At 61.4% G+C, this 16667-nt stretch overlaps 1 protein-coding gene across 1 annotated transcript; it reads left to right on the plus strand.

The window, feature by feature from the left end:
* Positions 1-1673: 1673 nt before the first annotated feature.
* On the plus strand, positions 1674-15894 carry LOC309452423 (SH3 and multiple ankyrin repeat domains protein 1-like; the record flags this gene model as incomplete). Its single annotated transcript, XM_082077049.1, has 12 exons — positions 1674-1883; positions 2918-3026; positions 4179-4336; positions 5915-6082; positions 7542-7658; positions 8507-8584; positions 9187-9253; positions 9745-9824; positions 9869-10074; positions 11574-11722; positions 13592-13705; positions 15818-15894. Coding segments are annotated over 12 exons (1533 nt in total), but the record flags the coding sequence as incomplete, so codon positions are not given.
* Between the last annotated feature and the right edge of the window lie 773 nt (positions 15895-16667).

The raw sequence follows: 16667 nt of genomic DNA on the forward strand, positions 1-16667 counted from the left end.
GGCGTGCCCTACCTCGAGGTGGGCGGGGCCGGGGGGTGGGCGGGGCTTGGGGGTGGGCGGGGGCGTGGGGTGGGTGGGGAATCAGGAGGGGTGGGGGCTTGGGTGTGGGCGGGGCTTGGGTGTGGGCGGGGCTTGGGGTGGGCGGGGGATGGGGGGCGGGGCTTGGGGGTGGGTGGGGACGTGGGGTGGGTGATCAGGAGGGGTGGGAGGTCCCCAGGGTAGGCAGGACCTTGGGAAGGAGATTCCCTTAATAAAAGTGGGGGTGGGCGGGGCTTGGGTGTGGGCGGGGCTTGTGGTGGGCGGGTCTGGGGGGCGGGGCTTGGGGGTGGGTGGGGACGTGGGGTGGGTGATCAGGAGGGGTGGGAGGTCCCCAGGGTAGGCAGGACCTTGGGAAGGAGATTCCCTTAATAAAAGTGGGGGTGGGCGGGGCTTGGGTGTGGGCGGGGCTTGTGGTGGGCGGGTCTGGGGGGCGGGGCTTGGGGGTGGGTGGGGACGTGGGGTGGGTGATCAGGAGGGGTGGGAGGTCCCCAGGGTAGGCAGGACCTTGGGAAGGAGATTCCCTTAATAAAAGTGGGGGTGGGCGGGGCTTGGGTGTGGGCGGGGCTTGTGGTGGGCGGGTCTGGGGGGCGGGGCTTGGGGGTGGGTGGGGATGTGGGGTGGGTGATCAGGAGGGGTGGGGGTCCCCAGGGTAGGCAGGACCTTGGGAAGGAGATTCCCTTAATAAAAGTGGGGGTGGGCGGGGCTTGGGGGTAGGTGGAGCTTGGGGGTGGGCGGGGCTTGAGGGTGGGTGGGGCTCTGGGTGGGTGGGGCTCAGGGTAGGCAGGACGTGGGGATGGAGGTTCCCTTAAGGGAACAGGGGGTGGGCGGGGCCTTGGGGGTGGGCGGGGATTGAGGGTGGGCGGTGCCTTGGGGTGGGCGGGGCCTTGGGGGTGGGTGGGGCTTGGGGCGGGTGGGGGGTCCCCAGGGTAGGCAGATTCCCTTAAGGGAAGTGGGGGTGGGCGGGGCCTCGGGGTGGGCGGGATCAGGTTGTGGGAGGGGCTGGTGTGGGAGTGGCCTGGGTTGGGAGGGGCTTGGGGTGGGCGGGGACTGGGGTGGGCGGAGTCACGGGGTGGGCAGGGCCTCCAGTGGGTGAGGATTTCCCTTAAGGGAAGTCGGGGTGGGCGGGGCCTGTGGTGGAATGGGCCTGGGGTGGGCGGGGCTTGAGGGTGGGTGGGGCTTGCAGGTGGGTGGGGGCTCAGGGTAGGCAGGACCTGGGGATGGAGGTTCCCTTAAGGGAAGTGAGGGTGGGCGGGGCTTGGGGGTGGGCGGGGCTTGGGGGTGGGATGGGCCTGGGGTGGGCGGGGTCTGGGGGTGGGTGGGGGCTCAGGGTAGGCAGGAGGTTCCCTTAAGGGAAGTGCGGGTGGGCGGGGCCTGGGGTGGGCGGGGACTAGTTTGGGCGGGGCCTGGGGTGGGCGGGGCTTACGGGTGGGCGGGGCGTAGGTTGGGTGGGGCCTGGGGTGGGCGAGGCCTCATGATGGGCAGGACCTCGGGGAGGAGCTTCCCTTAAGGAAACTGGGGGTGGGCGGAGCCTCGGGCTGGGCGGGTACTCCTGGTGGGCGGAGCCTGGAGTGGGCGGGATCTCGGGGGTGGGCGGGGCGAGTGGCCCAGCTCGAGGTCAGAAGTGGTTGGAGCGGATGGGGGGGGCGTGGTCTAAGGGGGTGTGTCCTGTGCACTTCAGCCCGGGCTGCGGGCGGGGGGGGGCGTGGTCATGGCGGGGGAAGGGGCGTGTCCCTCGGCCGAGGGGGCGTGTCCCCGCTGACCCCGCCCCCCAGTTCCGCTACAAGACGCGGGTGTACAAGCAGACGAACCTGGACGAGAAGCAGCTGGCCAAGCTGCACACCAAGGTGTGGCCCCGCCCCCGGCCCCGCCCCCTCCTCCCCGGCCACGCCCCCCCACCGCCAGTCCCGCCCCCTCCTCCCCGGCCACGCCCCTTCACCCCGAACACGCCCCTTGCTCCCTGACCCTGCCCGTTGCATCCCGGCCACGCCCCTTGATCCCTGACCACGCCCCTTCATCCCTGACCCCGCCCAGTGCATCCCGGCCACGCCCCTTCATCCGTGACCACGCCTCCTGTCCCCATGACCCCTCCGGGTGTCCCCTCGCTCCGTGCATCCCCCTGTCCCCCCATGGCCCCCCATGTCCCCTGTGTCCTCTATGTCCCCGGTGACCCCCATGTCCCTCATGTCCCCATGTCCCCCCGTGTCCCCCTGTCCCTCCGTGTTCCCCCATGTCCTTATTTCCCCCCGTGTCCCCCTGTCCCCCCGTGTCCCCCATGTCCCCCCACATCCCCCGTGTCCCCCATGTCCCCCATGTCCCCAGTGACCCCCATGTCCCCCATGTCCCGGGTGTCCCCCCATGTCCCCCATGTCCCCCATGTTCCCGGTGTCCCCATGTCCCCCATGTCTCCCATGTCCCCCATGTCCCCAGTGTCCCCCATGTCCCCGGTGACCCCCATGTCCCCCATGTCCCCTGTGTCCCCAGTGACCCCCATGTCCCCATTGTCCCCCCGTCCCCCATGTCCTCCGTGTCCCCCATGTCCCCTGTGTCCCCGATGTCCCCCCATGTCTCCCATGTCCCCGGTGACCCCCATGTCCCCATTGTCCCCCCGTCCCCCATGTCCTCCGTGTCCCCCATGTCCCCTGTGTCCCCGATGTCCCCCCATGTCTCCCATGTCCCCGGTGACCCCCATGTCCCCCATGTCCCCCGTGTCCCCGGTGTCCCCCCATGTCTCCCATGTCCCTGGTGACCCCCATGTCCCCCATGTCTCCATGTCCCCCATGTCCCCCATGTCCCCGGTGTTCCCTATGTCCCCAGTGACCCCCATGTCCCCCATGTCCCCGGTGTCCCCCCATGTCCCCCATGTCCCCCGTGTCCCCAGACGGGGCTGCGCAAGTTCCTGGACTACGTTCAGCACGGCTCGGCCGAGAAGGTGGCGCGGCTGCTGGAGCGGGGGCTGGACCCCAACTACCACGACTCGGACTCGGGGGGTGAGACACGGGGACCCCCTGGGGACACCCCTTGGGGACCCCTTGGGGACACCTCTTGGGGACATCCCCCTGGGGACACCCCTTGGGGACACCCTGGATATGGGTTATGGGGTGATGGGCTGGACCCCAACTACCACGACTCGGACTCGGGGGGTGAGACATGGGGACCCCCTGGGGACACCCCTTGGGGACCCCTTGGGGACACCCCTTGGGGACACCTCTTGGGGACATCCCCCTGGGGACACCCCTTGGGGACACCCTGGATGTGGGTTATGGGGTGATGGGGTGATGGAGTGATGTGGTTTATGGGGTTATGGGGTAATGGGGTGATGTGGTCTATGTGGTCCATGTGGTTTATTGGGTGATGTGGTCTATGTGGTCCGTGTGGTTTATGGGGTGATGGGGTTATGGGGTGATGTGGTCTATGTGGTTTATGGGGTGATGGGGTGATGTGGTCTATGTGCTTTATGGGGTTATGGGGTGATGGGGTTGTGGGGCTATGAGGTGATGTGATTTATGGGTCTATGTGGTCTGTGATGTGGTCTATGGGGTGTATATGGTCTATGGGGTCTATATGGGCTAGGGGTCTATATGGTCTATGAGTCTGTGTGGTTTATGGGTCTATGGGTCTACGTGGTCTATGGGGTCTATGTGGTCTATGGGTCTACAAGTGTATGGGTCTGTATGGTCTATGGGTCCATGGGGTCTATGGATCTAGGGGTCTATATGGTCTATGGGTGTATGGGTCTATGTGGTCTATGGGTCCATGGGTGTATGGGTCTATAGGGTCTATGGGTCTCTATGGTCTATGTGTCTATGGGTCTATACGGTCTATGGTCCATGGGTCTATGTGTCTATGGTCTATGTGTCTATGGGTCTCTATGGGTCTATGGGTCTCTATGGTCTCTATGGTCTATGGGTCTCTATGGTCTCTATGGTCTATGTGTCTATGGGTCTCTATGGTCTATGTGTCTATGGGTCTCTATGGGTCTCTATAGTCTCTATGGTCTATGTGTCTATGGGTCTCTATGGTCTATGTGTCTATGGGTCTCTGTGGTCTATGGGTCTCTATGGTCTATGTGTCTATGGGTCTCTATGTTCTCTATGGTCTCTATGGTCTGTGTGTCTATGGTCTCTATGGTGTCCCGGCAGAGACGCCGCTGACGCTGGCGGCGCAGCGCGAGGGCCCGGCGGAGGTCGAGATCATCCGGCTGCTGTGCCTGGGGGGGGCGCACCTGGACTTCCGGGCGCGCGACGGCGCCACCGCGCTGCACCGCGCCGTCTGCACCCGCCGCTACCACGCGCTCATGGTGCGCGGCCGCCGGGAACCAATGGGGGCGCGGGGAACCCAGCGGGGACCAATGGGGACGCGGGGAACTGAGCGGGGACCAATGGGGACGCGGGGAACCAGTGGGGAACCAATGGGAACCAATGGGGACGCGGGGAACCAATGGGGGAACCAATGGGGGAACCAATGGGGGAACCAATAGGGAACCAATGGGGACATGGGGAACCAATGGGGAACCAATGGGGATGTGGGGAACCAGTGGGGACATGGGGAACCAATGGGGAACCAATGGAGACCAATGGGGACGCGGCAAAACAATGGGGGCGCGGGGAACCCAGCGGGGACCAATGGGAACCAATGGGGATGCGGGGAACCAATGGGGAACCAATGGGGAACCAACAGGGACATGGGGGAACCAATGGGGGAACCAATGGGGAGCCAATGGGGACATGGGCAACCAATGGGGGACTGATGGGGAACCAATGGGGACATGGGGAACCAATGGGGAACCAACAGGGAAATAGGGGAAACAATGGGGAACCATTGGGGACACAGGAGAACCAATGGGAAACCAATGGGGAACCAATAGGCAACCAATGGGGACATGGGGAACCAATGGGGGAACCAATAGGGAACCAATGGGGACATGGGGGAACCAATGGGGGAACCAATGGGGGAACCAATGGGGGAACCAATAGGGAACCAATGGGGACATGGGGGAACAAATGGGGGCACAGGAGAACCAATGGGGGAACCAATAGGGAACCAATGGGAACACGGGGAACGAATGGGGGCACAGGGGAACCAACGGGGAACCAGTGGGGACATGGGGAACCAATGGGGGCACAGGGGAACCAACGGGGGACCAATGGGAACACGGGGAACCAATGGGGAACCAATGGGGGAACCAATGGGGACACAGGAGAACTAATGGGGGAACCAATAGGAACCAATGGGGACATGGGGGAACTAATGGGGAGCCAATGGGGACACAGGAGAACCAATAGGGGAACCAATAGGGAACCAATGGGGACATGGGGAACCAATGGGGAACCAATAGGGAACCAATGGGGGCACAGGGGAACCAATGGGGAACCAATGGGGAACCAATGGGGAACCAATGGGGAACCAACAGGGACATGGGGGAACCAATGGGGAACCAATGGGGACACAGGAGAACCAATGGGGGAACCAATAGGCAACCAATGGAGACATGGGGAACCAATGGGGAACCAGTGGGGAACCAATGGGGACACAGGAGAACCAATGGGGAACCAATGGAGAACCAATGGGGACATGGGGAACCAATGGGGGAACCAATAGGGAACCAATGGGGGCACAGGGGAACCAATGGGAAACCAATGGGGAACCAATAGGGAACCAATGGGGGAACCAATAGGAACCAATGGGGACATGGGGAACCAATGGGGGAACCAATAGGGAACCAATGGGGGCACAGGGGAACCAATGGGAAACCAATGGGGAACCAATGGGGAACCAATGGGGACACAGGAGAACTAATGGGGGAACCAATAGGAACCAATGGGGACATGGGGAACCAATGGGGAACCAATGGGGGAACCCCTATTCCCCCCCCAAGGCTCTGCTGGACCTGGGGGGGTCCCCGAATTACAAGGACCGGCGGGGCCTGACCCCCCTGTACCACACGGCCATGGTGGGGGGCGACCCCCGCTGCTGCGAGCTGCTGCTGGCCCACCGGGCCACCATCGGGACCCGGGACGAGAACGGCTGGCAGGAGATACACCAGGTGACACCCGGGTCCCCAAGTGTCCCCCGAGTCACCCCCGTGTCACCCGAGTCACCCCCATGTCCCCCAAGTCACCCCCATGTTCCCTGAGTCAACCCCGTGTCCCCCGAGTCACCCCCATGCCCCCCAAGTCACCCCCTGTCCCATGTGTCACCCCCTGTCCCATGTGTCACCCCCGTGTCACCTGAGTCACCCCCATGTCCCTCAAGTCACCCCCATGTCCCATGTGTCACCCCTGTGTCCCCCAAGTCACCCCCATGTCCCATGTGTCACCCCTGTGTCCCCCAAGTCACCCCCATGTTCTCTGTGTCACCCCCATGTCCCATGTGTCACCCCTGTCCCACCATTGGGATGCGGGACAAGAACGGCTGGCAGGAGATACACCAGGTGACATGTGTCCCCAAGTGTCACCTGTGTCACCCCCGTGTCCCCCGAGTCACCCCCATGTCCCCCAAGTCACCCCCATGTCCCCATGATGTCCCATGATGTCCCCATGTCCCTGTCCCCATGATGTCCCGTGATGTCTCATGATATCCCCATGATGTCCCCTGTCCCCAGGCGTGTCCCGGTGTCACTGTCCCCATGATGTCCCCATGTCCCCTGTCCCCAGGTGTGTCCTGGTGTCCCATGATATCCCATGATGTCCCCATGTCCCTGTCCCCTGATGTCCCCTGATGTCCCCTGATGTCCCCATGTCCCTGTCCCCAGGCGTGTCCCTGTCCCCTGATGTCCCCTGATGTCCCCGTGTCCCCAGGCGTGTCGCTGTGTCCCTGTCCCATGATGTTCCCATGATGTTCTCATGATGTTCCCATGATGTTCTCATGATGTCCCCTGATGTCCCCATGTCCCTGTCCCCAGGCGTGTCCCTGTGTCCCTGTCCCATGATGTTCCCATGATGTTCCCATGATGTCCCCTGATGTCCCCTGATGTCCCCATGTCCCTGTCCCCTGATTCCCCTGATGTCCCCTGATGTCCCCATGTCCCTGATGTCCCCATGTCCCTGTCCCCTGATGTCCCCATGTCCCCTGATGTCCCCATGTCCCTGATGTCCCCATGTCCCTGTCCCCTGACGTCCCCTGATGTCCCCATGTCCCCTGATGTCCCCTGATGTCCCCATGTCCCTGATGTCCCCTGATGTCCCCATGTCCATGTCCCCATGATGATGTCCCTATGTCCCTGTCCCCGATGTCCCCATGTCCCTGATGTCCCCTGATGTCCCCTGATGTCCCCTGTGTCCCTGTCCCCATGATGATGTCCCCATGTCCCTGTCTCCCTGATGTCCCCCTGATGTCCCCATGTCCCTGATGTCCCCTGACATCCCCTGATGCCCCCTGATGTCCCCATGTCCCCATGTCCCCATGTCCCCAATGTCCCCCATGTCCCCTGATGTCCCCATGTCCCCATGTCCCCTGATGTCCCCTGATGTCCCCATGTCCCCTGATGTCCCCGATGTCCCCAGGCGTGCCAGCACGGCCACTCTCAGCACCTGGAGCATTTGCTGTTCTACGGGGCCGAGGCCGCAGCCCAGAATGCGTCGGGGAACACGGCGCTGCACATCTGCGCCCTCTACAACAAGGTGACCATGGGGACATGGGGACAGCGTGGGGACATGGGGACATCATGGGGACATCATGGGGATATGGGACATGGGGACATGGGGATATGGGGACAGGGGGATATGGGGACATGGGAACACGGCGGTGCACATCTGCGCCCTCTACAACAAGGTGACCATGGGGACAGCGTGGGGACATGGGGACATGGGGATATGGGACATGAGGACATCATGGGGACATCATGGGGACATGGGACATGGGGATATGGGGACATGGGGATATGAGGACAGGGGGATATGGGGATATGGGACATGGGGATATGGGGACAGGGGGACAGGGGGACATGGGGACATGGGGATATGGGGACAGGGGGACAGGGGGACATGGGGACAGGGGGATATGGGACATGGGGATATGGGGACATGGGGACACGGTGCTGCACATCTGCGCCCTCTACAACAAGGTGACAATGGGGACAGCATGGGGACATGGGGACATCATGGGGATATGGGGACATCATGGGGATATGGGACATGGGGACATGGGGATATGGGAATATTGGATATGGGGACATGGGATATGGGGACATGGGACATGGGACATGGGGACAGGGGGACATGGGGACAGGGGGATATGGGAACATGGGGACATGGGGACAGGGGGATATGGGTATATGGGGACATGGGGATATGGGACATGGGGACATGGGGATATGGGGACATGGGGACATGGGACAGGGGGGACAGGGGATATGGGGACATGGGGACGTGGGGATATGGGGATATGGGGACAAGGGGACATGGGGACAGGGGGACATGGGGACCCTTGGGGACACTGGTCCGTGTCCCATGTCCCCTTGGTGTCCCAGGAGAGCTGCGCCCGCATCCTGCTGTACCGAGGGGCCAACAAGGAGGTGAAGAACAACAGCGGGCAGACGCCCTTCCAGGTGACATGGGGACAGGGGACATGGGGACAGGGGGACATGGGGACATGGGATATGGGATATGGGGACATGGGGATATGGGACATGGGATATGGGATATGGGACATGGGATATGGGATATGGGGATATGTGATATGGGGACAGGGGGACATGGGGATATGGGGATATGGGGACATGGGACATGGGGATATGGGGACAATGTGGGGGACATGGGATATGGGGACATGGGATATGGGGACAGGGGGATATGGGGATGTGGGGACAATGGGGATATGGGATATGGGGATATGGGACATGGGTTATGGGGACATGGGGACATGGGACATGGGGACAGGGGACATGGGGACAGGGGACATGGGGATATGGGGGGACATGGGGACATGGGGACATGGGGATATGGGACAGCGGGACATGGGACATGGGGGACATGGGGACATGGGACATGGAGATATGGGAGGGACATGGGGACACACGACAGGGGACATGGGACATGGGGACATGGGGGGACATGGGACATGGGGACATGGGGGGATATGGGGACATGGGGGGGCAGGGGGGTGTCCCAGGGGACCCCCCCGGGTCAGTGTCCCCTCCCCCACCCCCAGGTCGCCGTCATCGCCGGGAACTTCGAACTGGGGGAGCTGATCAAGAACCATCGGGACACGGACGTGGGTGAGTGGGGACAGGGGACAGGGGACAGACATGGGGACATGGGGACATGGGGACAATGGGGATATGGGACAGGGGGACATGGGACATGGGGACAGGGGGATATAGGGACATGGGGACATGGGGATATGGGGACATGGGGGGACAGGGGGACATGGGGACAGGAGGACCCCCCCCCCTCACTCCCATTCCACGACCCCCCCATATCCCCCCCATAAACCCCCATATCCCCCCCATTAACCCCCCATGGTCCCCCCCATTAACCCCCCATATCCCCCCATTAACCCCCCCATATCCCCCACATTAACCCTCCATGGCCCCCCCCATTAACCCCCTTAATTCCCCATGTCCCCCCCCATTAACCCCCCTTCCCCCCCCCCCCAGTCCCATTCCAGGAGAGCCCCCAATTCACGGGGGGGGGGGGGGCAGGAGGGACCCCCATGGGACCCCCATGTCCCCCCCCCCCATTAACCCCCCTTTCCCCCCCCTCCCAGTCCCATTCCAGGAAAGCCCCCAATTCACGGGGGGGGGGGCGGCGGTGGGAGGCGCCGCGACCCCCCCCCCCGCGGTGGTGGTGGGGTGGTGGGGGGGGTGGTCTCCCCCTGCCCCCCCCCCCAGCGGCTGCTCCGCGCCAACAGCGACACGGGGGGGGGGCTGTTCCGGAGTGGCTGCTCCGGGGTGCCCCCCCCCCCGGGGGCCGCCCCCCCCCCCCCCTCGGGCACGTTGCGTAGCGCCAGCAGCCCCCGCGGGGGGGCGCGCACACGCTCCCCCTCCCGGGGGCGACACCCAGAGGAGCCGAGGAGGCAACAGCGGGGGCGGCCCAGGTGAGGGGGGGGGGGTTAATTAAGGGGGGGATAATTAATGAGGGGGGGGTAATTAAGGAAGAGGGGGGCGGTTGATTCATGGGGGGGGTGGTTAATTCATGGGGGGATGGTTAGTGGGGGGACGCTTAATGGGGGGGGCAATGGGGGGGATGCTTGATGGGGGGGACAATGGAGGGGACACTTAATGGGGGATGGAGTTAATGGGGGGATGCTTGATGGGGGGGACAATGGGGGGGACACTTAATGGGGGGATGCTTAATGGGGGGGGACATTTAATGGGGGGGACAATGGGGGGAACACTTAATGGGGGGGACAATGGGGGGGACACTTAATGGGGGGACGCTTAATGGGGGGACAATGGGGGGGACGTTTAATAGGGGGGACACTTAATGGGGGGGACAATGGGGGTGGAAACTTAATGGGGGGGAACTTAATGGGGGGGACACTTAATGGGGGGGACAATGGGGGGACAATTAATGGGGGGGACAATGGGGGGGACACTTAATGAGGGGAAACTTAATGGGGAAACTTAATGGGGGGACGCTTAATGGGGTGGACAATGGGGGGGACACTTAATGGGGTGGAAAATGGGGGGGACAGTTAATGGGGGGGACGCTTAATGGGGGGAAACTTAATGGGGGGAAACTTAATGGGGGGGAAACTTAATGGGGGGGACACTTTATCCCCATTACCCCCATTGCCCCCATTGTCCCCATTGTCCCCACTGTCCCCATTGCCCCCATTGCCCCCATTGTCCCCATTGTCCCCATTACCCCCATGTCCCCCCAATGTCCCCATTGCCCCCAATGTCCCCAATGTCCCCATTGCCCCCATTGCCCCCATTGTCCCCATTACCCCCATGTCCCCCCACTGTCCCATTGTCCCCATTGTCCCCATTACCCCCATGTCCCCCCAATGTCCCCATTGCCCCCAATGTCCCCAATGTCCCCATTGCCCCCATTGCCCCCATTGTCCCCATTACCCCCATGTCCCCCCACTGTCCCATTGCCCCCATTGCCCCCATTACCCCCATTGCCCCCATTGCCCCCATTGCCCCCATTGCCCCCATTGTCCCCATTACCCCCATGTCCCCCCACTGTCCCATTGTCCCCATTGTCCCCATTACCCCCATGTCCCCGCACTGTCCCATTGCCCCCATTGCCCCCATTGCCCCCATTGCCCCCATTACCCCCATTGCCCCCATTGCCCCCATGTCCCCATTATCCCCATTATCCCCATTATCCCCATGTCCCCATTACCCCCATTACCCCCAACATCCCCATTGCCCCCAATGTCCCCATCGCCCCCATTATCCCCATTATCCCATTATCCCCATTATCCCCATTATCCCCATTGTCCCCAATGTCCCCATTGCCCCCATTGCCCCCATTGCCCCCATTGCCCCCATTACCCCCATTGCCCCCATTATCCCCATCACCCCCATTGCCCCCATTGCCCCCCTTGCCCCCACGTGCCCCATTGTCCCCGTGTCCCCGCAGCTCCAGCGGCGCCGGGGGGTCTCTGGGGGCGCGGGGGGTGAAGCGCAAGCTGTACTCGGCGGTGCCGGGGCGCACGTTCCTGGCCGTGAAGCCGTACCAGGCGCAGGGGGAGGGGGAGCTGTCGCTCAGCAAGGGCGAGCGCGTCAAAGGTGCGGCCCGGACGCCTGGGTCCCCTGCGGGAGGGGGGCCTGGACGCCTGGGTCCTCTTTGGGTGGGATTTGGGGTGGGAGTCCCGGATGCCTGGGTCCCCTTTGGGTGGGAGCCCCGGATGCCTGGGTCCACTTTGGGTGGGGGGCCCGGACGCCTGGGTCCCCTGCGGGAGGGGGGCCCGGACGCCTGGGTCCTCTTTGGGTGGGATTTGGGGAGGGAGTCCCGGATGCCTGGGTCCCCTTTGGGTGGGGGGCTCGGACGCCTGGGTCCCCTGCGGGAGGGGGGCCCGGATGCCTGGGTCCTCTTTGGGTGGGATTTGGGGTGTGTTCCCCGGACACCTGGGTCCCCTTTGGGTGGGATTTGGGGTGGGAGTCCCGGATGCCTGGGTCCACTTTGGGTGGGGGCCCGGACGCCTGGGTCCCCTGCGGGAGGGGGGCCCGGACGCCTGGGTCCTCTTTGGGTGGGATTTGGGGTGGGAGCCCCGGATACCTGGGTCCCCTTTGGGTGGGGGGCTCGGACGCCTGGGTCCCCTGTGGGAGGGGGGCCCGGACGCCTGGGTCCTCTTTGGGTGGGATTTGGGGTGTGTTCCCCGGACACCTGGGTCCCCTTTGGGTGGGATTTGGGGTGGGAGTCCCGGATACCTGGGTCCCCTTTGGGTGGGGGGCTCGGACGCCTGGGTCCCCTGCGGGAGGGGGGCCTGGATGCCTGGGTCCTCTTTGGGTGGGATTTGGGGTGGGAGCCCCAGATGCCTGGGTCCCCTTTGGGTGGGATTTGGGGTGGGAGTCCCAGATGCCTGGGTCCACTTTGGGTGGGGGGCCCGGACGCCTGGGTCCCCTGCGGGTGGGGGGCCTGGATGCCTGGGTCCACTTTGGGTGGGATTTGGGGAGGGAGTCCGGATGCCTGGGTCCCCTTTGGGTCTATGGGTCTCTATGGTTGTCTATGGGTGTCTATGGGTCACTATGGGTGCCTATTGGTCTCTGTGGGTGTCTATGGGGTCTATGGGTCTCTATGGGTCTCTATGGGTCTCTGGGTCTATGGGTCTATGGGTCTCTATGGGTCTATGGGTGTCTATGGGTCTCTATGGGTCTCTATGGGTCTATGGGTCTATGGGTGTCTATGGGTGTCTGTGGGTCTCTATGGGTCTCTATGGGTCTCTATGGGTGTCTATGGGTCTATGGGTGTCTATGGGTCTCTATGGGTCTATGGGTGTCTATGGGTCTATGGGTCTCTATGGGTCTATGGGTCTATGGGTGTCTATGGGTCTCTATGGGTCTCTATGGGTCTCTATGGGTCTCTATGGGTCTATGGGTGTCTATGGGTGTCTATGGGTCTCTATAGGTGTCTATGGGTGTCTATGGGTGTCTATGGGTCTATGGGTCTATGGTGTGTGTCTATGGGTGTCTATAGGTGTCTATGGGTGTCTATGGGTCTCTATGGGTCTCTATGGGTCTATGGGTGTCTATGGGTGTCTATGGGTCTCTATGGGTGTCTATGGGTCTCTATGGGTCACTATAGGTCTCTATGGGTCTCTATGGGTGTCTATGGGTGTCTATGGGTGTCTATGGGTGTCTATGGGTCTCTATGGGTCTCTATGGGTCTCTATGGGTGTCTATGGGTGTCTGTGGGTCTCTATGGGTCTCTATAGGTGTCTATGGGTGTCTATGGGTCTCTATGGGTGTCTATGGGTGTCTATGGGTCTATGGGTCTATGGTGTCTATGGGCGTCTATAGGTGTCTATGGGTGTCTATGGGTGTCTATGGGTCTATGGGTCTATGGTGTCTATGGGCGTCTATAGGTGTCTATGGGTGTCTATGGGTGTCTATGGGTGTCTATGGGTCTATGGTCCATGGGTCCCTGTGGGTCCGCAGTGCTGAGCGTGGGCGAGGGCGGGTTCTGGGAGGGTCAGACCCGCGGCCGCGTCGGTTGGTTCCCATCGGACTGTGTGGAGGAGCTGCCGGCCCGGACCCCCGAGGGGCGCACAGGTACTGACCCCCAAACACCCCAAAACGCCCCAAAACACCCCCAAAACACCCCCAAACGCCCCCAAAACGGACCAAAACACCCCAGAAACACCCCCAAACACCCCAAAACGGACCAAAACACCCCAAAAACACCCCCAAACACCCCAAAACACCCCCAAAAACGGACCAAAACACCCCCAAAAGACCCCAAAACGGACCAAAACACCCCAAAACACCCCCAAACACCCCAAAACACCCCCCAAAACGGACCAAAACACCCCCAAAACACCCCCAAACACCCCCAAACACCCCCAGAACGGAACAAAACACCCCCAAAACACCCTGAAACACCCCAAAAATGGACCAAAACACCCCCAAAACACCCCCAAACACCCCAAAACCACCCCCAAACACCCCCAAAATGGACCAAAACACCCCAAAACACCCCCAAAACGGACCAAAACACCCCAAAACGGACCAAAACACCCCAAAACATCCCCGAAAAGGACCAAAACACCCCAAAAACACCCCCAAAAACACCCCCAAAATGGACCAAAACACCCCAAAAACACGCCCAAACACCGCACAACCACCCCCAAACACCCCCAAACACCCCAAAACACCCCCAAAACGGTCCAAAACACCCCAAAACACTCCCAAAACAGACCAAAACACCCCAAAAACACCCCCGAACACCCCCAAACACCCGCAAAACTCCCCCAAACACCCAAAAAACACCCTGAAACACTCCAAAACACCCTGAAACACCCCAGAATTGGACCAAAACACCCCAAAAACGGGACCCAAACACCCCGAAACACCCTAAAACACCCCAAAAATGGGACCCAAACACCCCGAAACACCCCAAAATGGACCAAAACCCCCCCAAAACACCCCAAAACGGGCACAAACACCCCAAAACACCCCAAAACCACCCCAAAAACGGCACCCAAACACCCCAAAACACCCCAGAAATGGGACCCGAACACCCTGAAACACCCCAAAACACCCCAAAAACGGGACCCAAACACCCTGAACCACCCCAAAATGGACCAAAACCCCCCAAAACACCCTGAAACGGGCACAAACACCCCAAAACGCCCCCAAACACCCCAAAATGGGACCCAAACACCCCAAAACGGCACCTAAACACCCCAAAAATGGACCCAAAATGGGACCGAAACACCCCAAAAATGGACCCAAACACCCTGAAACACCCCAAAACGGACCAAAACCCCCCCAAAACACCCGGAAATACCCCCAAAACACCCCAAAACCCCCCAAACACCCCAAAACACCCCCAAAACGGGACCCAAACACCCCCAAAACACCCCCAAACACCCCAAAATGCCCCAATAAACCCCCAAAACACCCCAAAATGGGCACAAACACCCAAAACACCCCGTAAACACTCCCAAAACACCCCGAAACACCCCAAAACACCCTAAAAACGGGATGCAAACACCCCAAAACACCCTAAAACACCCAAAAAATGGGACCCAAACACCCTGAAACACCCCAAAACGGACCAAAACACCCCAAAAACACCCCCAAACACCCCAAAACACCTCCAAACGCCCCAAAACACCCCCAAAATGGACCAAAACACCCCCAAAACACCCCCAAACACCCCAAAACACCTCCAAACGCCCCAAAACACCCCCAAAATGGACCAAAACACCCCCAAAACACCCCCAAACACCCCAAAACAGCCCCAAATGCCCCAAAACACCCCCAAAATGGACCAAAACACCCCCAAACACCCCCAAAGACCCCAAAACACCCCCAAAACACCCCTAAATGGACCAAAACACCCCCAAAACGGGCACAGACACCCCAAAACCACCCCGAAACACCCCAAAACACCCCAAAACGGACCAAAAACCCCCCAAAACACCCCGAAATGGGCACAAACACCCCAAAACACCCCCCAAAACACCCCAAAAACGGGACCCAAACACCCCAAACCACCTCAAAATGGGCTCCAAACACCCCAAAAACGGGACTAAAACCACCCCAAAACGCCCCGAAACGGGACCCAAACCCCCCAAAACTTGGGGCCCCCCCTGCCCCACACTTGGGGGTCCCCGCCCCACACTTGGGGGTCCCCGCCCCACACTTGGGGGTCCGCAGAGACCCGCAGCGACAAGGCCAAGCGGCTGTTCCGTCACTACACCGTGGGGTCGTATGACAGCGTGGACACCCCCCAGGTGAGCCCGCACCCCCAAACCTGCACCCCCAACCTGCACCCCCAAATGTGAACCCCCAAACTGGACCCCCAAACCTGAACCCCCAACCTGAACCCCCAAACCTGGGACCCCCAACCTGGACCCCAATAATGAATCCCCAACCTGCACCCCCAAACCTGGACCCCCAACCTGCACCCCCAACCTGAACCCCAAACCTGAACCCCAGTAATGAACCCCCAACCTGCACCCCCAAACCTGCACCCCAATAATAGACCCCAAACCTGAACCCCCAAACCTGTGACCCCAAACCTGGACCCCGATAATGGACCCCAAACCTGTGACCCCCAACCTGAACCCCCAAACCTGAACCCCAAACCTGAACCCCAATAATGAACCCCCAACCTGAACCCCCAAACCTGGGACCCCGATAATGGACCCCAAACCTGTGACCCCCAACCTGGACCCCCAACGTGCACCCCAATAATGAATCCCCAACCTGAACCCCCAAACCTGGACCCCCAACCTGAACCCCAAGAATGAATCCCCAACCTGCACCCCCAAACCTGCACCCCAATAATAGACCCCAAACCTGAACCCCCCAACCTGGGACCCCAAACCTGGGACCCCCAAACCTGGACCCCAACCTGCACCCCCAACCTGAACCCCAAACCTGAACCCCAATAATGAATCCCCAACCTGCACCCCCAAACCTGCACCCCAATAATAGACCCCAAACCTGAACCCCCCAATCTGGGACCCCCAACCTGCACCCCAAACCTGAACCCCAAACCTGA

The sequence above is a fragment of the Streptopelia decaocto genome (genome assembly GCF_964273445.1).
Source record: "Streptopelia decaocto genome assembly, contig: HAP1_SCAFFOLD_1085, whole genome shotgun sequence".
NCBI lineage: Eukaryota > Metazoa > Chordata > Aves > Columbiformes > Columbidae > Streptopelia > Streptopelia decaocto.